This window comes from Oncorhynchus masou, chromosome 12, assembly GCF_036934945.1.
Source record: "Oncorhynchus masou masou isolate Uvic2021 chromosome 12, UVic_Omas_1.1, whole genome shotgun sequence".
NCBI lineage: Eukaryota > Metazoa > Chordata > Actinopteri > Salmoniformes > Salmonidae > Oncorhynchus > Oncorhynchus masou.
The window spans coordinates 23,641,411-23,668,108 of NC_088223.1; the positions used below are offsets into that span (position 1 = coordinate 23,641,411).

General features: G+C 42.1%; 2 protein-coding genes and 1 pseudogene across 6 annotated transcripts; 1 reads left to right on the top strand and 2 right to left on the bottom strand.

Moving 5' to 3' along the window:
* Positions 1-553: 553 nt before the first annotated feature.
* On the bottom strand, positions 554-14,119 carry LOC135549701 (succinate dehydrogenase [ubiquinone] flavoprotein subunit, mitochondrial-like; annotated as a pseudogene).
* A 3-nt stretch (positions 14,120-14,122) lies between these two features.
* On the top strand, positions 14,123-17,007 carry ccdc127b (coiled-coil domain containing 127b). Its single transcript, XM_064979926.1, has 3 exons — positions 14,123-14,374; positions 14,824-14,955; positions 15,310-17,007. Exons 2-3 carry the CDS (start codon positions 14,829-14,831, stop codon positions 15,993-15,995), a joined length of 813 nt encoding a protein of 270 aa, XP_064835998.1. The 5' UTR covers positions 14,123-14,374; positions 14,824-14,828; the 3' UTR covers positions 15,996-17,007.
* A 445-nt stretch (positions 17,008-17,452) lies between these two features.
* On the bottom strand, positions 17,453-26,106 carry LOC135549703 (nucleolar protein dao-5-like). Of its 5 annotated transcripts, none has more exons than XM_064979928.1 (9): positions 25,832-26,106; positions 25,636-25,752; positions 25,205-25,357; positions 24,917-25,084; positions 22,148-22,243; positions 21,854-22,003; positions 21,576-21,743; positions 21,299-21,460; positions 17,453-21,078 (listed from the first exon to the last, which is right to left on the bottom strand). In XM_064979928.1, exons 1-9 carry the CDS (start codon positions 25,848-25,850, stop codon positions 20,996-20,998), a joined length of 1,116 nt encoding a protein of 371 aa, XP_064836000.1. In that variant the 5' UTR covers positions 25,851-26,106; the 3' UTR covers positions 17,453-20,995. The 5 variants fall into 5 exon arrangements, with proteins under 5 accessions (XP_064836000.1, XP_064835999.1, XP_064836001.1 ...); XM_064979927.1 differs by having other exon boundaries at positions 17,453-21,081; XM_064979929.1 differs by having other exon boundaries at positions 17,453-21,112.
* Between the last annotated feature and the right edge of the window lie 592 nt (positions 26,107-26,698).

Sequence of the window (26,698 nt, forward strand, 5' to 3'; positions counted from 1 at the left end):
CCATCTGTGTTACAGTGGCTAATGCTAGTCCCGGATGTTGCCTATAGCTTTCTACCCTAAACTTTTTAAATTTCAACGGGGTAATGTCAGAGTTGTAATGTCCCAAGGAACCCAGATAGCAAGGACCCTGTATTTGTTGCAGCAGTCATTTTTTTCTGGTCATATAGTTTTAAAACACGAATGTGGACCAGGACTAGCCACTGTAGCATGGTAGTGGGAAATGGTATTTCATAAAGTACATAGTTTTTCCCATTAAATTGTGTTGAGGAAATTGACGGCTTAGCAGCCTCAATGGAGAATGTTTTATGAACCGGTCCACACCAGTATGTAGCCGGTTGCATACCATTCCCCCTTCCAAATAAAGTTAATCACCATGCCTACATTTTAAAATACACAGTCAGAGAGTTTCTAAACCATCGTTATTTTCTGTAATCAAAGACATCTTCCAATTACAGGGTGCTTGCTGGTGTTTCCTCCAGCAACTGATTATTGTATTTCAGATGGAACATTGACATGGTATTTGGAAGAACTGACACACTACACAGACAGGAGGGATTGAGTTATTTCAGCATCTTTATTCAAGATCAATCCTACAAAACAGGAAGCACGCAAGATAAACAGAATTTGACATTTAGATTAGAAATGTGTTTTTCCTTAACCAAGCATAGCCATTGAGTGAAGAAATTGTATTGGCATTGTGTAGATATCTTAAAAATTGGGGCTAATTTTTTTTCAAACCGTGACTATATTTTTTTGAAAGATTTCTACAATTATTCAATATTTAAAAATTAAATGTATTTATTTGCCAAAAAGAACAATAGCAAATGTGTTAGAAGTTTAAAATACACACAACTCACAAGTAAGGTTTATTATCGAAAATATCAAATATTCCACTTATAGTATTTATTAGCAGCAATATGAGAATCATGTTGAAACTTCATAAAGGATAACTGCAAAAGCATAAATCTTGATCATAAATAAAAGAGTTGAGTCAGCATCAGATATTTATGAGCTTAGTAGGAACGGATGGCGGGAGGGATAGCAGCACAGTCCTCTGCATCAAGCGAGTTATCAATAACCGGTCTGTATTTCAGAGTTACCTATAACAGAAGTACAAAAAGGGAGAGATGGGTTAGTGATAGCAAATTAAAATTGGCAAGCACAGACTCTGCTATTATTGTGTTGTTAAGAATTAAAAGGTTACAATTAATCCTGTCATTTATATTTAGAAAAATGAAAATCTGTAGTTAAACAATCATTAGGCACTGGACTTTTGTGTTTTGTGAGCATACTTACCTTTCCCGTCTTAGGATCCACAGTGGACATGGTATGTTTCCTCCAGTGCTCTTCAATGGGCTTCCTCACCTGTCCCGCCAGAGGCTTGGCATAGTCAAGCTCATCCATACGGTCCTGCAATGGTACAAAGGAATCTTTCAGAATGAAACATCAGTCTCCAGACTGGTCCAACTACTACTGGAGAGAGCTCCTATAGTTTATAGTGTGTGATGACAATAGCAGTGTCTGTTCATATGCATTACTTTCAGCTCCAAACAAACATGTCCAAACAAAACATGTCCACAGAGGCCCCTACCATGAAACAAAATGGAACCGTATGCATACGAGCAATATCACTTTGCCAGACAACAAATTGTCATTGCAGGCCAGGCTAGTATAGCAGTGGTTTCTGTCTCTTCAGTTCTTACCTTGAAGTCCTCTCTGGAGTGGGCTCCCCTGCTCTCCTGGCGCTGCTCGGCAGAGTTGATGGTCTGCACAGCGTTCAGCATGAGGTTCTGCAGCTCCAGGGTCTCCACCAGGTCAGTGTTCCACACTATACCTAAGGGGAGGAGACAGAGGGAAGTTTAACACTGCTTCAGAACATAATCCCTGTTGCAATCAAGCCCAACAATGGGACAACAAAGACCTTCTGCCCTTGCGAGATGGGGCAATTGAAAGACAATTCACATCAGCAGAGGGAATGAGATGCTGACCTCTGTCAAAGGTCTTGATGTCGTCCAGAGTCTGGTAGACAGCATCCATCTTGTCACATCCCTCCTTCAGGACCTTGCCGGTACGGAACACAGCGGCGTGGTTCTGCATGGTCTAATGACAGAGAGGAACAAAGGTTTAGCAAAGAAGTGATGGTACTGTACAAGTACACTGCTCAAGAAAAGGGAACACTTAAACAACAATGTAACTCCAAGTCAATCACACTTCTGTGAAATCAAACTGTCCACCAAGGAAGCAACACTGATTGACAATAAATGTCACATGCTGTTGTGCAAAATGCAATAAACAATAGGTGGAAATTATAGGCAATTAGCAAGACACCCCCAATAAAGGAGTGGTTCTGCAGGTGGTGAACACAGAACACTTCTCAGTTCCTATGCTTCCTGGCTGATGTTTTGATCACTTTTGAATGCTGGTGGTGCTTTCACTCTAGTGGTAGCATGAGACGGAGTCTACAACCCACACAAGTGGCTCAGGTAGTGCAGCTCATCCAGGATGGGACATCAATGCGAGCTGTGGCAAGAAGGTTTGCTGTGTCTGTCAGCGTAGTGTCCAGAGCATGGAGGCGCTACCAGGAGACAGGCCAGTACATCAGGAGAAGTGGAGGTGGCCGTAGGAGGGCAACAACCCAGCATCAGGACCGCAACCTCTGCCTTTGTGCAAATAGGAGCAGGAGGAGCACTGCCAGAGCCGTGCAAAATTATCTCCAGCAGGCCACAAATGTGCATGTGTCTGCTCAAACGGTCAGAAACAGACTCCATGAGGGTGGTATGAGGGCCCGACGTCCACAGGTGGGGGTTGTGCTTACAGCCCAACACCGTGCAGGACGTTTGGCATTTGCCAGAGAACACCAAGATTGGCAAATTCGCCACTGGCGCCCTGAGCTCTTCACAGATGAAAGCAGATTCACACTGAGCAGACGTGACAGAGTCTGGAGACGCCGTGGAGAACGTTATGCTGCCTGCAACATCCTCCAGCATGACCGGTTTGGCAGTGGGTCAGTCATGGTGAGGGGTGGCATTTCTTTGGGGGGGGGCCGCACAGCCATCCATGTGCTCGCCAGAGGTAGCCTGATTGCTATTAGGTACCGAGATGAGATCCTCAGATCCTTTGTGAGACCATATGCTGGTGAGGTTGGCCCTGGGTTCCTCCTAATGCAAGACAATGCTCGACCTCATGTGGCTGGAGCGTGTCAGCAGTTCCTGCAAGACGAAGGCATTGATACTATGGACTGGCCCGCCCGTTCCCCAGACCTGAATCCAATTGAGCACATCATGTCTCGCTCCATCCACCAACGCCACGTTGCACCACAGACTGTCCAGGAGTTGGTGGATGCTTTAGTCCAGGTCTGGGAGGAGATCCCTCAGGAGACCATCCGCCACCTCATCAGGAGCATGCCCAGGCGTTGTAGGGAGGTCATACAGGCACGTGGAGGCCACACACACACTACTGAGCCTCATTTTGACTTGTTTTAAGGAAATTACATCAAAGTTGGATCAGCCTGTAGTGTAGTTTTCCACTTTTATTTTGAGTGTGACTCCAAATCCAGACCTCCATGGGTTGATAAATTTGATTTCCATTGATAATTTGTGTGTGATTTTGTTGTCAGCACATTCAACTATGTAAAGGAAAAAGTATTTAATAAGAATATTTCATTCAGATCTAGGATGTGTTATTTTAGTGTTCCCTTTATTTTTTTGAGCAGTGTATTTAACACTCATTACCAGTAGATTTGATGACCATCCAAGGCATATCAGTTCCATTCCCCCCACAAAATTGTTTTTAATCCATACCTTCTGCATGTTCAGTCTGATCTCGGAGGTCCTCATGCTGCCGTCAGCAAACCTCAACTTGTCCAGGTTGGCCACAGACTCCTCTCCTGCGTTGGGCTTCAGGGGGGAGAGCTTCTCTCCTGCAGAAACACCACATTGCCAGGATTGTCTAACTATTTTTCCAAGGGAGCCTTGGCCTGGCCATTACATTAAGAAGTTGTGGGACAATGCATTATTGCATGTGCTTTTGTCTTGACATACAGGTAAGAGTTAAAGAAGAGAATTGGTACCTGGATTGCAGATGTCAGCAATTGTGTGTGCGCAGGCACGTCCAAACACCACCAGATCCAGCAGGGAGTTGGCTCCCAGGCGGTTGGCACCATGGACACTGGCACAGGCAGCCTCACCACAGGCAAACAACCCTGGCACCACCTTGTCCCCCTCCTCAGGCGTGTAGGTGAGGACCTGTGGAGAACAGGACAGTAAATCATAAAATGATCTGCGGTACAGCAGACATATTACATCACAGCTGACAATACATATATTATATGATAAGATCATTTGAATACATTAAACCTAAGAGAGGTCCAGTTTAAAGACTCATTACATCTGTCTCATTAGATTTGCTTACCTATATTAGGGTTATTTCATAAGACTTTTAATAAGAAAATATACAAATATATGACATTTAATTTCAACGGATGCTGCTACTTACCTGTCCCTTGTAGTTGGTGGGGATTCCTCCCATGTTGTAGTGGACGGTGGGCAGGACGGGGATGGGCTCTTTGGTGACATCCACACCGGCGAAGACCATGGCAGTCTCGGAGATGCCTGGCAGACGGGTGGCCAGCTGCTGTGGCGGGAGATGGTGCAGCTGCAGGTATGCATGGTCCTTCTCTGGGCCACATCCCCTAGGAACACACGGATAAAAGTCTATTAGCATGACAGTTGTCTTTCACAACTGAAACTCATAGCAAGGTGGAAACATCTCAATTGGAATTTGTGGGTAGATTCCATGCGAATTCCATTTCCTGTCATTCAGCAGGTAGCCTAGCGGTTAAGAGTAAGAGTGTTGGACCAGTAACCAAAAGTTTGCTGGTTCGAATCATTGAGCGGACTAGGTGACAAATCTGTCAATGTGCCCTTGAGAAAGGCACTCAACCCTAATTGCTCCTGTAAGTCTCTCTGGATAAGAACATCTGCTAAATGACTAAAATGTAACATTCTTGAGGTCGATTTTAGTTTACCAAAGCATGAATAGATGGATTCTAGATTGACCATCTATTTGACACTTTGTTTTAAAAATTTGCATGCCAATATTAAAGCAATGATCTGACATCGATAGAGCATGCAGTCACACATCAGTTATCCAGCATCAGCACAATACTTCTATGGGTGCTCAGGGAAGACAGAGCCTTGGTGGTGATCTTACCTGCCCTCTCGGATCTCGATGGTAATGGAGCGGGACACGACGTCTCTGGAGGCCAGGTCCTTGGCGTTGGGGGGCGTATCGTTCCATGAAGCGCTCGCCCTCACTGTTGATGAGGATTCCTCCCTCACCACGGCACCCCTCTGTGATCAGACAGCCGGCTCCATAGATACCTAGAGGGATTACGTTACGTCATATGAAACCAGCACTGAGGGCACCGATGGACTCCACTTAACTCCCAATGATACTTATAGTATGATTATGTATCCACAGTATGTAAACAGACATGTCTGCCAGCCTTCTGACTTCTATGACCATATGATTGTCACCAACGATGTCATGAAACACACATGATAATTCACAGTTACCTTCAGACTAAGGACAGAAACACTTTCAAGATTGCATGTCTAATGGATAGGCCTATTCTGAGTGTTTATCAACTCTTCTCAAATAAATGTTTATTTCATGTTCTTAATTTCACTCCCAAGCAGACAGGCCTCTATTGCCAATCTGACACTGACCTGTGGGGTGGAACTGGACAAACTCCAGGTCTTGGCAGGGCAGGCCTGCACGGGTCACCATGGCATTACCGTCTCCTGTGCTGGTGTGGGCTGACGTGCAGCTGAAGTAGGTACGGCCGTAACCACTGCAGATTGAGCAGAGTGGCAGGAGTAAGAATCAGGGCAAAATATTAGAACTTTACATTGTCATCAAGGAGGCACCTTCTGCCCAGGGTGAGGATGTTAAAAAGTTAACATTACAACTGGTATAATAGGTAAGACAAAGCTCCCAGATTACTTGGAACAAGCCTTCTAACTAAACTTATTCACCAGAGAAACATCTACATACCCTGTGGCAATGACTGTGTTCTTGGACCTGAAGCGGTGGATGGATCCATCCTCCATACACAGAGCAATCACTCCTTTACACTCTCCTTCCTCCATCAGCAGGTCCAGGGCAAAATACTCCACAAAGTAGCTGGTGTCATACCTCAGAGACTAAAAAGGTGGGAAGGGTAGAAAAGTGATAGATTAGTGAATCCAGAAAAAACAGGACAGAACATGAGATTCTAAAAGCAGAGTTTGTCAGTAAAATGGAATTCAGAGGAACAGCAGAGAAAGGGTATGGACATTTAGCACGACTGCAAGTGGTGGATTATGGAATTTTGAGTCAAGACATTGACGTACCCGCCCGTAGAGTGTGTGCAGAAGGGAGTGGCCGGTTCTATCAGCTACGCAGCAGCACCGGTGGGCCTGGCCTCCCTTGCCAAACTTCAGACTCTGGCCACCAAAAGCCCTCTGGTAGATCTTGCCATCCTCGGTTCGGCTGAAGGGCATGCCAAAGTTCTCTAGCTGGGGACATCAAGAAGACCTGTTAAATCACTGGCACACCAGCTTTCAGTTATTTTCACAACAGAAAGTTAGAAATAGTAAGGTAGCCAATAAATAATACATGAATGTTTTTTTACCAGCCTATCAGTGCTTGTTTTGATGTTGTGCCAATCCTTTCTGATTGGGAGTGGGGGGGGGGGGGTTCAACTTCATCCCAAAATAATTATAGGCTACATAATACACTAATACGCTTGCACTTTAGCCAATTATTAAATTACACAGAATGTATTAAATCAAATTGTTTGAGTCTATGTAAAGGCACCTACACAACATTGCAGAGAAGAATAAGGGCATTTTCACTCGTTTTGGTACATCAGAAGGGCTGAAAGGACAGGACACAGCATTAATTCATTAGTAGGAGGGGTCGTTGAATTCTGCTGCAGTGCTTTTAAAGCTGCAATATGTAGGGCAACCCAACCAAATTCAAATAGAAATGTGAGTTATAGATCTGCCACTAATTGAATGCAAGCGTAAGAAGCAGTAGATCTGTTCTATGTATGCTATTTCTAAGTCTATGCTTCCTATTCTTAACTTTCGTTTTGAATCTTTTACATCCGGTTCTCTATACCAGCTTCGAACAGCTGAAAATAAAATATTTTTGGATATTGAAAAGAAATTTCCCAGCGGTTTTGATGGTACAATGATTTTTTCCCCAAACTGAAAGGCCAACTAGAATTAGGCCAACTAGAATTAGGCCAACTAGAATTAGAATTTTTGCATATTGCACCTTTAAGCATGGGACTTTTGCTTACACCACCACTAGCATGTATTTTTACAGTGCATTTGTCATTTAGCAGACGCTCTTGTCCAGAGCGACTGACAGGAGCAATTAGGGTAAGGTACCTTACTCAAGGACACGTACACATTTTTCACCTAGTTGGCTCAGGGATTCAAACCAGCATACTTTTGGTTACTGGCCCAACGCTCTTAAAATCACTAGGCTACCTGCTGCCCCACGCTTGCCACATTCCCCTACTGGACCCTTCTACCAACTCTGCTTTCAAGAGGCTGGTTACCTTTCAATACATTCGTTTTTCCACAAAGAACCATCAGCAGCATAGTTTAATTTACGTTAGTGAATATCCTGCTTTACCATTTTGTTTTCTTTGCCATATCTAAAAAGCTGTGTGTGTGTTTCACCTCCACAACGGCATGTGGGGCCTGTTCTGTCATGTAGTGTATGGCGTCCTGGTCTCCCAGCCAATCAGATCCCTTCACTGTGTCGTAGAAATGCCACCTCCAATCATCTCCCTCCATGTTCCCAAGGGCTGCATTGATCCCGCCCTAAATGCAAAAACAACTTCAGGACTTGAACTATGGACTTGTTTTGTAGATATTGCATGGTATGCCTAATACAAGTGTAAAACATTAAGTTGGCTGATAAAGCCACTGCAGTGGGATATGGTTAATTCATTGTGAATTTAAAATTGCATTATACACAGAAGACAGCAATGCCAACAGAGTTGATGAGACTTGTTATCATGCAACACAGGAATTTAAAAACTTCTTGGGGATAGGCGTCCCGCGAACGGGACAGTTGTAAATCATGCAGTGCCTTGTCACAATCACACATTTTAGAGAAACAACAAATGTCGGTACAGATAAGTGTCTTATAAATCAGCTGAAAGCTTAAATTCTTGTTGATATAACTGCACTGTCCAATTTACAGTAGCTAATACTGCGGGGGGAAAAAATGCCATGCTACTGAGAGAGGAGAGCTCCTAACAACAAAACACTTTTTTTCCCACCGCAATAGGTTCGATAAATTCACCTCTGAAGGTGAAATGTGTTATTACATTCTGAAATCTTGCTCTGATTTATCATCCAAAGGGTCCCAGAGATAACATGAAGTGTCGTTTTGTTGGTGTCCCAAAAAAGGTCCATATAGCATGCATGATCGATTTTGTATTTCCACTCGTTCAATTTGCAAAGAAAGGAATCTGAAAATCTAACCCTAAACGTTGTTTCAACCAGTCAAATCACATTCATATTCATTCCTTAGAGATCCTAGAACATAACCAGACTTCACTATATCATTAGGGGTGTAGTATATCCTATAGAACACCAAATTGGGTCAGAGAGCGTCACCTTCATGGCACACCGATAATGCGGGCGGTCTTCACTTGATCGACTAACTTTGACAAATAAGCACCAATCGGGGTCAAACAAAGCTAGTTAGATAGCCAATGAGCTGGGCTTTACATGAGTACCGGGAAAACCCGTACGTCGCAAACTGTAGCTTCTAACCTTGTGCGACAGTAAGCCTTTTCCTTTTGGACAAGAATTATAAGAATATGGAGAGTTATGAAGTTATGAAAACTGGGTGTTTTGCAAATGTTGAACTTATAATATGACTACTAATACTGGGAAAGCTAAATCAATGTCCAAGTATACAGATCAGACAACATTCTTGCAGAAAAATGTAAATGTCTCCATCCCGATTTGCCCAAATGTACCTGGGTGACTTCAGACCAAATGTCATGTAGTTTCCTCATACTTCAAGTTAATTGTCTGAAACTTTGCACATAAACTGCTGCCATCTTATGGACACCATCGGAATTACAGAGTGATGGCTAGATGTGGGACCTTTCTGTTGCATTTCAAAGACGGTGGTAGAAAAAAATATATACATTTGTATTTTCTTCGACCATATCTGTGTTATATTCTACTACATTCAATTCACATTTCTACAAACTTCAAAGTGCTTCCTTTCAAATGGTACCACGAATATGCATATCGTTGTTTAAGGGCCTGAGCTACAGGCAGTTCGTTTTAGGCATGTCATTTTAGGCAAAGAAAAATTAAAAAGGGGGCTATCCCAAAGAAGTTTAAGGGGACAATCTGGGATATTTCCTGCTGTTACATGGTCATTTCCCATTGAATCTTGTAGAATATATAACTTGATATATACCTGTGCAGCCACCGTGTGCGACCTGGTGGGGAACAGCTTTGTGACACAAGCTGTGTTGAAGCCAGCCTCAGACAGGCCAAAAGCAGCACGTAGTCCTGCCCCACCGGCACCCACAACCACGGCATCAAACTCATGGTCTACCACAGGGTACTGTGTGGAGAACTGTAGAAACCAGTGAAAACACAAGCACAAAACATTAACATTTAAGAATTTTCTCTAGCTAGAGTTGTATAATACAAATTGTCTCTACAAGCACTGACACAAATTAAATACATCTAAAAGACAATATATTTTGTGCAAACATATTGAATCCATTCATACAGTAATGTCAAAGATAAATATGGAGTATGCAGACTTACGCCATCTGACACTTTAGCCTCGTTCTTCCCGTAGATGGAGAAGTGGAGCTTCCTGGAGCTTTGGGATACTGCCGGAAGCTAAATGGAAAAAGAATATAGAACATAGGCTATGCAAGGCTATTGATGAATGTACTCAATTGCAAGAACTAGACTTATCCACAAAATGTCAAGTCAATTTATGACTTGTCTATAGGCCTCTAACATTAGTGTAGTTTGCTCAATGTTTTAAAAAGCAGTGAAAACACAGCCAGCTGATGGTTACATAATTAATTAAGGTGAGACTGCTGCAGCAACATGTACCATAACATGGCACCCAAACCGGCTGCGTGCGTGCGCCATCGTGCATACATTTATTTTGTCCCCCTACACCAAACGCAATCACGACACAGGTTAAAATATCAAAACAGCCTCTGAACCAATTACATTAATTTGGGGACAGGTTGAAAAGCATTAAAACATGTATGGCAATTTAGCTAGCTTGCTGTTGCTAGCTAATTTGTCCTGGGATATAAACATTAGGTCGTTATTTTAACTGAAATGCACAAGGTCCTCTACTCCGACAATTAATCCACACATAAAATGGTCAACCGACTCGTTTCTAGTCATCTCTCCTCCTTCCAACCTACCAGGTACAACCCCAAATCAGTAAACACGAGCACCCTCATAGATGTCATCCTAACTAATTCACCCTCCAAATACATCTCTGCTGTTTTCAATCAAGATCTCATCGATCACTGCCTCATTGCCTGCATCCAAACGACCACCCCTCATCACTGTCAAACGCTCCCTGAAACACTTCTGCGAGCAGGCCTTTCTAATCAACCTGGCCGGGGTATCCTGGAATGACATAGACCTCATCCCGTCAGTAGATGATGCCTGGCTATTCTTTAAAAGTGCCTTCCTCACCATCTTAAATAAGCATGCCCCTCAAAAAATGTAGAACTAAGAAAAGATATAGTCCTTGGTTCACGCCAGACCTGTCTGCCCTTGACCAGCACAAAAACATCATGTGGCGTTCTGCATTAGCATCGAATAGCCCCCGTGATATGCAACTTTTCAGGGAAGTTAGAAACAAATATACACAGGCAGTTGGAAAAGCTAAGGCAAGCTTTTTTCAAACAGAAATTTGCATCCTGTAGTACTAACTCAAAAGTTCTGGGACACTGTAAAGTCCATGGAGAATAAGAGCACCTCCTCCCAGCTGCCCACTGCTCTGAGGCTAGGAAACATTGTCACCACTGATAAATCCACTATAATTGAGAATTTCAATAAGCATTTCTCTACGGCTGGCCATGCTTTCCACATGGCTACCCCTACCCCGGTCAACTGCCCGGCACACTCGACAGCAACCCGCCAAAGCCCCCACCATTTCTCCTTTATCCAATTCCAGATGGCCGATGTTCTGAAAGAGCTGCAAAATCTGGACCCCTACAAATCAGCCGGGCTAGACAATCTGGACCCTCTCTTTCTAAAAATGATCTGCCGAAATTGTTGCAACCCCTATCCATCTGAGATTCCCAAAGATTGGAAAGCTGCCGCGGTCATCCCCCTCTTCAAAGGGATGCAACCTTCCGGTTACTAGTCCAACGCTCTAACCACTAGGCTACCCTGCTGCCCCACGCTCAAGGTTCTAAACGGCATCATAACCACCATCGATAAGAGACATTACTGTGCAGCCGTATTCATCGACCTGGCAAAGGCTTTCAACTCTTGTCAATCACAACATTCTTATTGGCAGACTCGACAGCCTTGGTTTCTCAAATTACTGCCTCGCCTGGTTCTCGAACTACTTCTCTGATAGAGTTCAGTGTGTCAAATCGGAGGGCCTGTTGTCTGGACCTCTGACAGTCTCTATGGGTGTGCCACAGGGTTCAATTCTCTGGCCGACTCTTCTGTATACATCAATGATGTTGCTCATGCTGCTGGTGATTCTCTGATCCACCTCTACGCAGATGACACCATTCTGTATACTTCTGGCCCCTCCTTGGACACTGTGTTAACTAACCTCCAGACGAGCTTCAATGCCATACAACTCTCCTTCCGTGGCCTCCAACTGCTCTTAAATGCACCTAAATGCATGTTTTTCAATCGATCGCTGCCCGCACCTGCTCGCCCGTCCAGCATCACTACTCTGGACGGCTCTGACTTAGAATACGTGGACAACTACAAATACCTGGGTGTCTGGTTAGACTGTAAACTCTCCTTCCAGACTCACATTAAGCATCTCCAATCCAAAATTAAATCTAGAATTGGCTTCCTATATCGCAACAAAGCATCTTTTACTCATGCTGCCAAACATACCCTCGTAAAACTGACCATCCTACCGATCCTCGACTTCGGTGATGTCATCTATAAAATAGCCTCCAACACTCTACTGAACAAACTGGATGCAGTCTATCACAGTGCCATCCGTTTTGTCACCAAAGCCCCATACACTACCCACCATTGCGACCTGGACTCTCTCGTTGGTTGGCCATTGCTTCATACTCGTCGCCAATCCCACCTGCTACAGGTTATCTACAAGTCTCTGCTAGGTAAAGCCCCGCCTTATATCAGCTCACTGGTCACTATAGCAGCACCCACTCGTAGCACGCACTCCAGCAGGTATATCTCACTAGTCACCCACAAAGCCAATTCCTCCTTTGGTCGCTTTCCTTCCAGTTCTCTGCTGCCCATGACTGGAACGAATTGCAAAAATCTCTGAAGCTGGAGACTCATATCTCCCTCACTAGCTTTAAGCACCAGCTGTCAGAGCAGTTTACAGATCACTGCATCTGTACTTCGATGGGCTGTTTACAGATAGCCTATCTACCTACCTCATCCCCATACTGGTATTTATTTATTTTGCTCCTTTGCACCCCAGTATCTCTACCTGCACATTCATCTTCTGCCGAGCTACCATTCCAGTGTTTAATTGCTATAATGTAAATACTTCGCCACCATGGCCTATTTATTGTCCTTAACTTACCTGATTTGCACTCACTGTATATAGACTTTTTGTTCTCTTTTGTTCTACTGTACTATTGTATTATTATTGACTGTATGTTTTGTTTATTCCATGTGTAACTCTGTTGTTGTATGTGTCGAATTGCTATGCTTTATCTTGGCCAGGGTGCAGTTGCAAATGAGAACTTGTTCTCAACTAGCCTACCTGGTTAAATAAATGTGAAATAAAATAGGACTCCATTTGCAGTTCCTATGCCTTCCACTAGATGTCAACAGTCTTTAGAAATAGTTTCAGGCTTGTATTCTTATAAATGAGGGAGTAAGACCAGTCTGAACGAGTGGACCCTAACTTGATGCAGAGGTTTTTCAGGCGCATGTGCATTTCTTGTTTACCTTCTATATTGACAACGTTAATTGTCCGGTTGAAATATTATAGATAATTTAGGCTAAAAAACAACCTGAGGATTGAATATAAACATCGTTTGACATGTTTCTATCAACTTTACGGATACAATTTAGATTTCTTTTGTCTGTTCTGACTGAGTTTGAGCCTGTGGATTACTGGAAAAAAAACACTAACAAAACAGAGGTTTTGAGAGCGCAATTGAGAGCTGGCCAACTCTAGCATTCTAAGTTACCAATATGTGCCAGTCTCAACATCTCTTAAAACACAGCACGCATTCAAAAGGTAGCCGAGAGACATTTGTCATCAAACATAAATCAATGTTTGACAGACAAAACAAACCAACTCATCACAGAGTCAGCCAACACGGGGAACTAGCCTACTGCTTGGTCAGCCACATCGTTAACAGCTTCTTCACTAACATGCCTTGATTGACCTTCAATACACTGATGGTAATGGCTACTGCAAGGTTTAATTCACTCGTCATACACGAGCAATACCAATTATATTTATTAAGCTATTCGTCCGAATCGAATTGCCATGGATATTTATTATGAAAACGTTTAAGCTGTGACAAATTAAACTAGCTCCCAGTATTGCATATAAAAGTATAGTTAGGTAACTAGCTACGAAACTTCGTCAATGGTGAGACATCATCGACCAGCTGATGTTACAAAACAGGGTGGGTTAAATTCTCTGCGAATACCAGCTCATATGAACACATTCATGAGTCCAAAAGATCAATTAGTTCATAGTGATATTCTATAGCAACAGTTTATCTCCAAATAATTACCGCCTTAGCTGACAGGATCTTTTTGGTGAGGACACGGGAGGCAGTACACACCACGGCCATGATGGGTGCTCGCTTCGTCTACGTCACCAAACTGCTCTGACACGTGCCGGAGCATACCATCTCAAAAGGAAAATAAATAGTCCTCATTTATATATTTATTAAATCATCAAATAACTTTCTTTATTACTGTTTTGATATTTCACAACTCATAATTCGGTTTACCCCATTATATTGACAATATCTGAATTGACTCAAATGTAACTCACCTCTGCAAAGTCTAGTTTGGGAAATTACGCTATGTTTAACCCGGAAGAGAGACGAATGCAGTTCGATTGAAGAGACGTAATCATTCTTTAACAGAAGGTATCTGCAATATTACTTAAACCATGCTTTCCTTTTGGTAGCGAACACTTTCTGCAGGTTATGTATCAGGTCCTATTAACTAAGTTGGTTTGAACGGAACAGAATTCAGAATGCATCGATCCAAGATCAGTAAATAAAGCTAGTTAGCTAACAAACTAGCTCTGATTCAAGCTTATAAAAAACTCCAGTTTGACAGTCAACCATAGAGCCCTTTCTATCAACTTGTAGTTCATGTAGATAGTAAGTAGGAACAGTAGAAACGCACCCTTCAGAATCATGACGAATATGGTCATTTGTAATACCCCATATTTAAATTCAATCAATAAATTCGTCAATAAATAATTTATTGGTTTGTTTTCACCAGTGCAGTTTAGCCCAGATTGTGAGCAGTTCATGCACATTATTAATATGCAGATATGTCACTCATTCAATTTGTGCTACCTCTGCAGGCCAGATGAACAACCTGAATGACCCCCAGGAATGGAACATCAGGCCAGAGCAGAGGGGGGGTGGTGGTGGCAGCGATGGGAACAAGTGGAACTATGCCCTACTGGTGCCAATGATCGGTCTCGCTGCCTTTCGTAAGTACTGTATTACACAAGTTGCCTGCTCAAGACTTCGGAAGCACAGAGCATGTTGCTTGTTATGACTAGACATAATAACAATGTTACTGACTGCATTACTGGGCAATCAGAGGGCCACTGTGCTCAGTTTACATACATACATTTTAGGCCAATGAAAATGTACTATACTGTTGATGTCTTACCATATGCATTAACTCTCGATGTTCATCCTGAAATCCAAGATTGGCATGTCTGATGACAAACTTTCCTTACTTTCATTTGGTAAGATAAGGTCTAAGTAAGTGGCAACATTGTGCATCCACAACTTGTAAGGCACAGGTAGACAGCAAGCTAAATGCAAACATCTTTCAGGGTGGATATGGTCCAGAGAGTCACAGAGGGAAGTGTTGGAGGTGAAAGAAAAGTTTGACAAGAGCATGCAGGCCATCCGTGATGACATGGAGCTGAAGTACAAGGACACGCTGAGAGAGAACCGACGGGAGACGGTCCACCTGGAGCTGGAACTGGAGAAGGAGAAGAACCGCGTGCAGGGCTACCGCCAGGCCATAGCCTCCCAGGGCCAGCAGCTGATGGAGGAACGCAGGAGGCTCAGCCAGGAGCGGGAGGCCCTGACTGGCGAGAAGAGCCGACTGCTGCAGGCTGGCGGAGCTGGGGCCCTCCTCCACACGGCTCTGGAGAGGGAGAGCGAGTGGCACCGGGGAGCCATAGCTGCTCTGAGGGAGGTGGAGGAGGGTCTGGCGGAGAGGCAGGGGGCCTTCTGCAGCATCCTGGTGCCCCGGGAGAAGAGGCTGGAAATGGAGAAGGACTTGCTGGTCAGAGCTGGCAGAGAACGGGCTCTCGCCCAGCTGGATATGGAGGCCGGCCTCAAGGACATCTTTAAAAATGACCGCAACTGTGCACAGTACCTGAACACTGACAAGCGCAAGAACGGTAGTCTGATGTGGATCTACCTCAGATACTGGCAGCTACAGGTCACACTACAGAAACACAGGAGAGCAGAGGCCACGTTGTTGGGAACACAGTCTAGCAATCTATGATGTCGCTGGGATTATGAGCCAAAGTGATATTTATTAATGATGTGTAATATGTCCTACGAGGAAGGACAAGCATTTAAAATGAGTACAGAAAATTATTGTTGATGATCTAAAAATGTGTATCTGAAAGAGAAAGTAAAAATAAAAACTGTAAACAATATGGTTAACCCTGTAAAGCACTTATTGAACCTAAAATGTTATTTTCATGACCAATATCCTATTCATAGAATCCTAGTGTTTTATTTTTTATTAAACTAAATGTTTCCATCATACAGTACATCTCATCTGAAACCTGTGTTTGTGGGGTATGCAAATAAAGTACCGCACTTGCACTGTGTATATCAGTTGTCATGACGCTAGCCCTTTCAATGAAGGCCCCGCCCAAGTGAGTAGAAATTGGTTAGAAATAATGAACCAACCCCTTTTCCACTCTAGAATAAAAGACCCCGTGACGAAAAGTCACTTGTTTAAAAAGGGCTAATTCTAATTTCAACTCTACAGGCCAGAAAACGTGAGACCTTGCGCCACACGTGAAATGGTATGAACTCTGAACTATTGATCACTCAAGAACAAGTGTGTCCAAGATTACAGTCTAACAGACTGCAGCTGCAAAGGTAGCAAATCTAGTAAGAACATTAACCGACGCAGAAAATCACATCTCACTCTAAGACGATCCGGTAGAATCTACAAAGGACAATGGTAACCTCGACTGGGCAAACCAGAGCCTCACACCACCAGCTCAACTATCGAAGCCAGCTTCACGTAAATGCAATGCATTACCTTTCTCCGAACGATCGATCGTTAGTGGCATATGTATTTATATGAGAATAGCTTCCCATGTCCGATAGAGACCCATTTCTTAGTCTTCCTTCCAACAACACCCCCCCCCCCCTTCCACTCTGAATCTGTCGTGTTATAACAATTGTTTTTTGTTTTGTCCATTGGGGACGGTATTTACTCTAATGTATTGTATATTCTGTAATTGTTTTATTAGTTAAATAAACAATTGAGCCAACTTGTGTATGGATGATTCATAGTAAAGGCTGGGTTCGTGCAGATAACCAATAATTTTACGACGTTCAGATGAGACTGATATTAGGTAAATAATAATTAATGACTGACTACTATTGACAAAAGATCTGGGGGTCTTTAAGTAACCGCGCTATATAAACGAACTCTTCCGTGCTGCTCCAGGTTATTAACGAGTTAATTGTTGCATGGTTTAATTCAATCACGTAATCAATCAAACAAAATAGCTTGTCATCACATTAAAGTCAGAGACACGACACAGTGTATGGATTGAACAGTTGCTGGGGAGCTACGTTGAGGAGAATACAAACTATTTGGACATGTTTCATTACAGGTTTTTATATCGTTTTGATCCTATTTTCACAAGTTTGATGAATTTTCAAAACTCTTAGTACAACACTCCAAACTGGTAACACTTAACACAGCCAGTCTTACATTCAAAAGCTTTCATTGAGCATTAATTTTGTTTGTAGACATCTTTCACCACAGAACAATTGATCTGTGAAATTAGTTTAATCACAAACACAAAATAATGATATTCTCAATTTAGTTATTTTTAACAACCAGTTACTCCAAAATCAAAAAAAATGTAAGATACATGTTTCAAAATTGCCTTTGAATATAGTATGGTACAGTATTGTAAATTATAGTACATTACACTGATTTCACAAACTTGCACAACCCATTAAAATTGACTTAGAAATGTAATGCTATCCCATGTGTGATCATTGAAGACATCTTTCACAATGTAATTAAATGAAAGAAACCACGTTTAGCAGGCACTAGTTAGCATCAAGCCTGTCTGGACCATTTGGACATAGGTTCTCACAAAAAAATTGCAGTAAATATCCTCATTGTTCATTCACCTGGGGAAAACCCTTCTGGCATGGCACATCCACACCTGACATACAATGAGTGTCAGTGGAGGCTGCTGAGGGGAGGATGGCTCATAATAATGGATGAAACGAAGTGATGGACTGTCATGTTTGCTGTATTTGATACCATTCCACCAATTCCGCCCAGCCATTACCACAAGTCCATTCTCTCCAATTAAGGTGCCACCAACCTCCTGTGCTGAATGTACAAAATATTAGGTCTCTTTCCATGAAAAACTGACCAGGTGAAAACTAAGATCCTTTATTGATGTCACAAGAATTAAGCCTTGACATCAAATCCAATTTTATTTGTCACATGCGCAGAATACAACAAGTGTAGACCTTACCGTGAAATACTTACATGCCCTTTAATCAACAATGCAGTTATGAAAAATATTTACTAAATAGACAAAAGTTTTTTTTTTAATATGAGCACCAATACAATAACGAGGCTATATACATGGCTACCGATACCGAGTCGATGTGCGGGGGTACAGGTTAGTCAAGGTAACTGAGGTAATATGTACATGTAGGTAGGGGTAAAGTAATTATGCATGGATAATAGATAATAAACAGCAAGGAGCAGCAGTGTGGAAAAAAAGAGGGGGTGGGGGGGTCAATGGAAATAGTCCGGGTAGCCATTTGATTAGCTGATTAGCAGTCTTACGGCTTGGGGGTAGAAGCTATTAAGAAAAACTATTGTTTGTACAGATGAACGTGGTATCTTCAGGCATTTGGAAATTGCTCCCAAGGATGAACCAGCCTTGTGGAGGTCAACAATTTTGTTTCTGAGGTCTTGGCAGATTTCCCCGTGATGTCAAGCAAAGAGGCACTGAGTTTGAAGGTAGGCCTTGAAATACATCCACATGTACACCTCCAATTGACTCAAATTATGTCAATTAGCCAATCAGAAGCTTCTAAAACCATGGCATTATTTTCTGGAATTTTCCAAGCTGTTAAAAGGCACAGTCAACTTAATGTATGTAAACTTCTGACCCACTGGAATTGTGATACAGTGAATTACAAGTTAAATAATCTATCCGTAAACAATTGTTGGAAAAATTACTTGTCATTCACAAAGTAGAAGTCATAACTGACTTGCCAAAACTATAGTTAACAAGAAATTTGTGGAGTGTTTGAAAAACTGATTTTAATGACTCCAACCTAAGTGTATGTAAACTTCTGACTTCAACTGTATGTATATAGGTCATTTCTGTTTTTGCTTTTTTAATATTTTGCCAAAAATGGCAAAAAAATACTTTTCACTTTGCATTTTGGGGTATTCTGAGTAGATTGAGGGACTTTATTAAAAATCAATTTTAGAATAAGGCAAACAAAATGTGGAAATGGTCAAGGGGTCTGAATACTTCCGAATGCACTGTATATTATGGCATTAAATCAAATTTTATTTGTCACATGCGCCGAATACAACAGGTACCTTACAGTGAAATGCTTACTTACAAGCCCTTAACCAACAATTCCGTTTTAAGAAAATACCCTCCCCAAAAAAGTAAGAGATAAGAATAACAAATAATTAAAGAGCAGCAGAAAATAACAATAACGGGGCTATATACAGGGGGTACCGGTACAGAGTCAATGTGTCAATGTGCGTGGGCACTGGTGTTGAGGTAATTATGTACATGCAGGTAGGGTTATTAAAGTGACTATGCATAGATAATAACAGAGAGTAGAAGCAGCGTGGAAGGGGGCGGGGGGCAATGCAAATAGTCTGTGTAGCTATTTGATTAGCTGTTCAGGAGTTAATGCTAGAGAACCCTTTTGCAATTATGTTAGCACAGCTGAAAACTGTTGTTCTGATTAAAGCTATACAACTGGCCTTCATTAAACTAGTTGAGTATCTGGAGCATAAGCATTTGTGGGTTCAATTACAGGCTCAAAATGGCCAGAAACTTTTGAAACTCGTCAGTCTATTCTTGTTCTGAGAAATGAAGGCTATTCCATGTGAGAAATTGCCAAGAAACTGAAGATCTCGTTCAACGCTGTGTACTACTCCGTTCACAGAACAGTGCAAACTGGCTCTAACCAGAATAGAAAGAGGAATGGGAGGCCCCGGTGCACAACTGAGCAAGAGGACAAGTATATTAGTGTCTAGTTTGAGAAACAGACGCCTCACAAGTCCTCAACTGGCAGCTTCATTAAATAGTACCCGCAAAACACCAGTCTCAACATCAACAGTGAAGAGGCGACCCCTGGAATGCTGGCCTTCTCGGTAGAGTTGCAAAAAAAGCCTCATTTTACAGACGTCTCAGTTTAGAAGCTGAAATCCTTTGCCAATTTAATATCTCCCATAGAAGTGAAGGTGTGTTTTTTGTTGATGACTAAGACAAATGGGAAACTTCTGTACTTTAATTAAAATTGTAAAAACAATTAATTAATATTTTTTTTATAACATAATTTTACAAAATTACGTGTGGACTGTAACAAGCACATTACAGTTTCAGTGTTTGAAAATGAATAGCACTGCTCCCTATTTGATGGTACATTCCAGTCAAAGGAAATTGAGTACCTGACTCCTCCCTATTAATCACAAATGTACTCTAATTCATTAAGCTGGAGACCCATAATTGGCAACAATTAAAAATAATCAGGCCTATTGTTGAACTTTTGCATGGCCATAAATATACTATAAAACATGCTACCACGAGCGTCCATGTGGTAAACATGATACAAAAATAAATAAGTTAGAAAAACAGGTTAAAAAATGAAAATAGTTGTCCCAAATCGCCTAATAGTTAGACAACACACGTTTATTTTCACCATAACACAGTAAACTCAATCAAGAAAAAAAGTGGTTGTGTCAGTAACTATTGTGCCATCTTCGACAAGTTTGTTACTGAATGCTGTAATGCATTGTAGTTAGAGTGTTGGACTAGTAACCAGAAGGTTGCAAGTTCAAACCCCTGAGATGACAAGGTACAAATCTGCCGTTCTGTCCCTGAACAGGCAGTTAACCTACTGTTCCTAGGCCGTCATTGAAAATAAGGATTTGTTCTTAACTGACTTGCCTAGTTAAATAAAGGTACAATTTTAAAAAATCCTAAAATGAAGTACTATTCCGATATCTATACAAGTCCATAATCATGACTCTGGGTTTCCAACCATCTTTATCAAAGGTTCATCGTCAGAACAGTCTTGTGACTGATTTCTCTTCTCTGCCATAGCTTCTGGTGAAGAATGAGGGGGATTCGTGACCATCTTTATTTAACAAGAGTTAATCATCAGAGTGCTCCTCTTCCAAATAAATACACAAAAAAACTATGAGTACTGCATAATAGGTATACACCGACAGATTCCAATGTGATTTATCAAACAGTGCAGCTCTCGACTATGTCAAAGATAATCCAAATGGGAAGGGAAATATACAATAAGTGGAATTCTTACCTGCACTTCTTTCGCCAGCGTTTCCCACATTGGCTCTATAGTAATCTTCCAAGGCTTCTTTAGTTTCACACCTCTCCAGAATAACCATCAGGGTCTTCATTGATGGATTCCTCACCATCTTCTTGATCAACAGCTCATCATCTAATCTATCATCCACAGACCCTGATAAAGCAATACAAATCAACCGTTGCATAACAAGACTCAACCTAATCTTCTAGAGTGTATTTTGGATGGTTTTAAATCCATGCTTCGACATGTGCTCAAAAATTATTGTCACCTTCACTTGTGCTTTGAACAATGTTGGTGCTCCATCTGTTGACTGCTTTGTTTGTCTTTCCTGGCACACTCTTCTTCGCTGGTGTCGTGGTCTTCATTACAGCTTTAAGAGGCTTTTTACCTAGGCTAATTAAGGGCTCGTCATCAGAATCAGAATGCACGTCTTCCTCTGACAATTCAAACAAGATAAAGGAAAAACATTAGAGACCCATCCAAAATGATCTGTCAGCATACATACTCAGCAATATTTGTAAAAATGTGCTCTGTAGGATAGTTTACCTCTGCTGGTTTTGCCTTTTCTTTGACTACAGTTGTTGCTGTTGGATTCTTTAGCAACACAGCTCTTCAGTATTGTCCTCACAGTGTCTTTAGATGGAGACCTGGTTAGATTAATCAATGGTTCATCCTCTGAGCTGTCATCGGAGGATTCTGGCCATGTAATGAGAAAACAAGACTATTGGATTGGAATCAATGATACAACTGTCAGACATATTATGCCATAGTGAAAGTATAGAGACAAGAGATGCTGGGTGTTCTCAACTATACTCCTGTTGTGGTTTTTAAGAACTTTACTGGGTGTTGTAGGGAGTGTCTTTGTTCGGGTTTGTGTCTTCAGCTTGTCTAATATCTTGATCAGTGGCACATTATCGGAGCTGTCACCTGATGAGTCTGGTTAAATAGACAATAAGATGAACAGGAAAAGCAATTTTATTCCCCGCTAAAGCCATTTAGTACATGAATCAAATCCAATTTTATTGGTATAATGCGTTGCATACAACATGTGTAGACTTCACAGTGCAATGCTTACTTACGAGCCCATGCAGAGTTAAAAATGTAAGACAATTATTTACTAAATAAAAGATAAATAAATAAAGGGTGTCAATGTAAATATTCCGGTTGGCCATTTTATTAACCCTTTAACAGTCTTATGGCATGGGGTAGAAGCTGTTCAGGTGACTGTTGGTCCAAGACTTGGTGCTCCAATACTAATTGCTGTGCGGTAGCAGAGAGAACAGTCTATGGCTGGAGTCTGACAATAGTTAGAGCCTTCCTCTGACACCCCCTGGTATAGAAGTCCTGGAAGGCAGGGAGTTCGGTCCCAGTGATGTACTGGCCCGTACCCACTACTGTCTATAGCGCCTTGCAGTCGGAACCCAAGCAGTTGCCACACCAAGCAGTGATGCGGCCAGTCAAAATGCTCTCAATGGTGCAGCTGTATAACTTTTTGAGGATTGAGGGCCCATGACAAATCCTTCAAGATCGTCCATGGTTCTTAGTGATAGGGACACCAATGGAGCAGTATGATTAGAATGGTATCAAATACAGTGCCTTCGGAAAGTATTCAGACCCTTTGACTTTTTACACAATTTGTTATCTTATGGATTAAATAAATAAAAAAATCCTCAGCAATCTACACACAATACCAAGCAAAAACAGGTTTTTAGAATGTTTCCAATTGTATTAAAATATATATACACCTTATTTCCATTTATTTTTCAGACCCTTTGCTATGAGACTAGACATTGAGCTCAGGTGCATCCTGTTTCCATTGATCATCCTTGATGTTTCTGCAACTTGATTGGAGTCCACCTGTGGTAAATTCAATTGATTGGACATAATTTGGAAAGGCCCACACCTGTCTATATAAGGTCCCACAGTTGACTGCATGTCAGATCAAAAAACCAAGCCATAAGGTCGAAGGAATTGTCCGTAGAGCCTAGAGACAGGACTGTGTCGAGAAACAGATCTGGGGAAGGGTACCAAAAAACGTCTACAGCATTGAAGGTCCAAGAACACAGTGGCCTCCATTATTCTTAAATGGAAGACGTTTGGAACCACCAAGACTTCCTAGAGCTGGACTGCCCGGCCAAACTGAGCAATCGGGGGAGAAGGGCTTTGGTCAGAGAGGTGACCAAGAACCCGATGGTCACTCTGACAGAGCTCCAGTTCCTCTGTGGAGATGGGAGAACCTTCCAGAAGGACAACCATCTCTGCCTCACTTCCCCAATCATGATTTTATGGTTGAGAGTGGCCAGACGGAAGCCACTCCTCAGTAAAACACACATGGCATGCCGCTTGGAGTAGGTGCCAAAAGACACCTAAAGATTCTCAGATCATGAGAAACAAGATTCCCTGGTCTGATGAAACCAAGATTTAACTATTTGGCCTGAATGCCAAGTGTCACATCTGGAGGAAACCTGGCACCATCCCTACGGTGAAGCATGCTGGTGGCAGCATCATGTTGTGGGGATGTTTTTCAGTGGCAGGGGCAGGGAGACTAGTCAGGATCAAGGCAAAGATGAATGGAGCAAAGTACACAGTTATTCTTGATAAAAACCTGCTCCAGAGTGCTCAGGACCTCAGGCTGGGGCGAAAGTTCACTTTCCAACAGGACAACGACTCGAAGCACACAGCCAAGACAATGCTGGAGTGGCTTTGGGACAAGTAGCTGAATGTTCTTGAGTGGCCCAGCCAGTGCCAGACTTGAAAATAGCTGTGTCGCGACCCTCCCCATCCAACCTTACAGAGCTTGAGAGGATCTGCAGAGAATGGGAGAAACTTCCCAAATACAGGTGTGCCAAGCTTGTAGCGTCACACCTAAGAGACTCAATGCTGTAATCGCTGCCAAAGGCGCTTCAACAAAGTACTGAGTAAAGGGTCTGAATACTTATGTAAATGTCATATTCCCGGTTTTTATTTGTCATTATGGGGTATTGTGTGTAGATTGAAGACAAAACAATTTAATCAATTGTAGACTAAGGCTGTAACAAAATGTGGAAAAAGTCAAGGGGTCTGAATACTTTCATGAGGCACTGTACATCAAACATGTGTTTGATGCCATTCCATTCGCTCCGTTCCGGCCATTATTATGAGTCGTCCTTTCTCAGCAGCTCGTCTGGTAGGATTGCGTCACTGGGCAGGTCTCGGCTGGATTTTCCTTTTGTAATTTATGACAGTTTGCAAGCCCTACCACATCCGACAAGCATCAGAGCCGGTGTAGTAGGATTCAAGCTTAGTCCTGTATCGACGCTTTTCTGTTTGATTGTTCGTCAGAGGGCGTAGCAAGATTTCTTATAAGTGTCTGGATTAGTGTCCTGCTCGTTGAAAGCGGCAGCTCTAGTCTTTAGCTCAGGGCGGAAGTTGCTTGTGGTTGGGATATGTACGTAAGGTCACTATGGCGACAACGTCGTCGATGCACTTATTAATGAAGCCGGTGACTGATGTGGTACACTCCTCTATACCATCGAATGAATCTCAGAACATATTCCAGTCTGTGCTAGCAAAACTGTCCTGTTGCTTAGAAATATGGCCTTGATACAAGAATTGAGGAACTAGTCTCACCTGTGCATATGTTATGAGTGTTCTGGACGTTATTTCTGCCCTTCACATCGTTAACCTCTCTGGCTGTGTTGAAGGGTCTTTTTTTGAATGGCAACGATGTCTTTTTAACCATCTTTATCAAGGGTTCATTGTCTGAGCTGTCATAGGAGTCCTCATCCTGGGTTGAACCTAGAATTACAACAAAGACCAAACAAATTGATGCCGCCTTCCATTCATCCATTCAGAATAGTAGTAGTGTGTGTGTATTTTACAGTATTCAGGACAGAGAGGCTTGAGAGAGGTTCTCACCTACGATCTTGTTCTTTGTCTTCTGGATGCCTTTACCTGTTCCTCTTTTGATATAAGTAGTCCCTTGCCCCTTTGATTGTACAGTGGCTTTTTTAGGTCTGGGAAGTCTCTCCAACTTTGTCAAGGGTTCATCATCTGAAGTGTCATCTAACCCTAATCACACAAGCAGCAAATATCAACATATTACTCGAAATAAGGTAAATTCCCTTACGAAAAAAGATTGCAGTATAACTGCAGTATGCTGCAAATACTGCATCCCCAAAAAATTACTGCAGTAGTTTTGCAGCATAACTGCAGTATATTCTACAGTTATTGCGTCCAAAATACCACAGTTAACTGCAATTACTGCACTTTTACTGCAATCTTTTTTTTTACGGGTTACTTTATTTAATAGGTGTTTATAAAGGTTTTCATTTCACATGTTCTCTCACCTGAATCGTGTCTAGTGATATACCGGCTATTTTTACACTGGGTCTCATTGGGCTGGTGCTTCTTGTTTATTAATGTAATCACAGAGGAGCTTTTATTTAAGGACTCTGACGGTACAGCTAAAAAAAACATGTTAGATGTGAACACAAAGAATAAAATCAATATCGGTCATTGTGTAGATTCAAAAGGCATATTCACCTGTGCGTATATCCACCATGTTTTCGCCCTGTAATATTATGACAATGTCGCTAGCTGTTTACGCAAAGGTCTATGTGCGGAGAGACTTTCCAGTAGTAGAAAAACTGCAAGGTTAAAATTTCCTTTTGTTTACGATTGCGAGATCGCCCGATGTCCTTCTTTGATGACGTCATGGTCCAGCGTTTGGTGGGACGTATTCATTACGCCGATTTTGTTGCAAAAACGTTTCTTAAACGGAAGCAAACAGAACGAAACGGGGAGGGACGGCTTTTGTGGAGCGATGGGTACTGATGCTTCGAGCCCAGGTAGGGGCGAGGAGACGTGTACACAACGACTAGTTAGATTAAAATGTTAACAGGTATTGCACGTTTTAGGAAAACATATGTCGCTAATAATCCTGTTTACATATATACATCTGAAATCTGGCTACTCTAATAAATGCAGACAATCAAAATAAACTTTATACTACAGCAAGCATGTTATTTTTGTGAAGCATATGTAAGTATATGTATATGAAATGGCTAGCTAGTTAGCGGTGGTGCGAGCTAATAGCGTTTCCTTGCTTTGCAAGGGCCGCAGCTTTTGTGGAGCGATGGGTAACGATGCTTCGTGGGTTTCAGTTGTCTGTGTGTGCAGAGGGTATCTGGTTCGAGCCCGGGTAGGGGCGAGGGGACAGAAGTTATGCTGTTCAACGTATTTGATTCCGAGTTCGGACATATAGAACTACTCGAGCGCATACAATCAGTTGTTCCTAAATCACTTCACTCGCACAGATCAAATACACTGCCAATTAAGGGGTTTAGATCTTCTAATAATGTGAACGATTGCTCAGAAAACCAGGTGTTTAAATAAGTGTATGTTTACTTC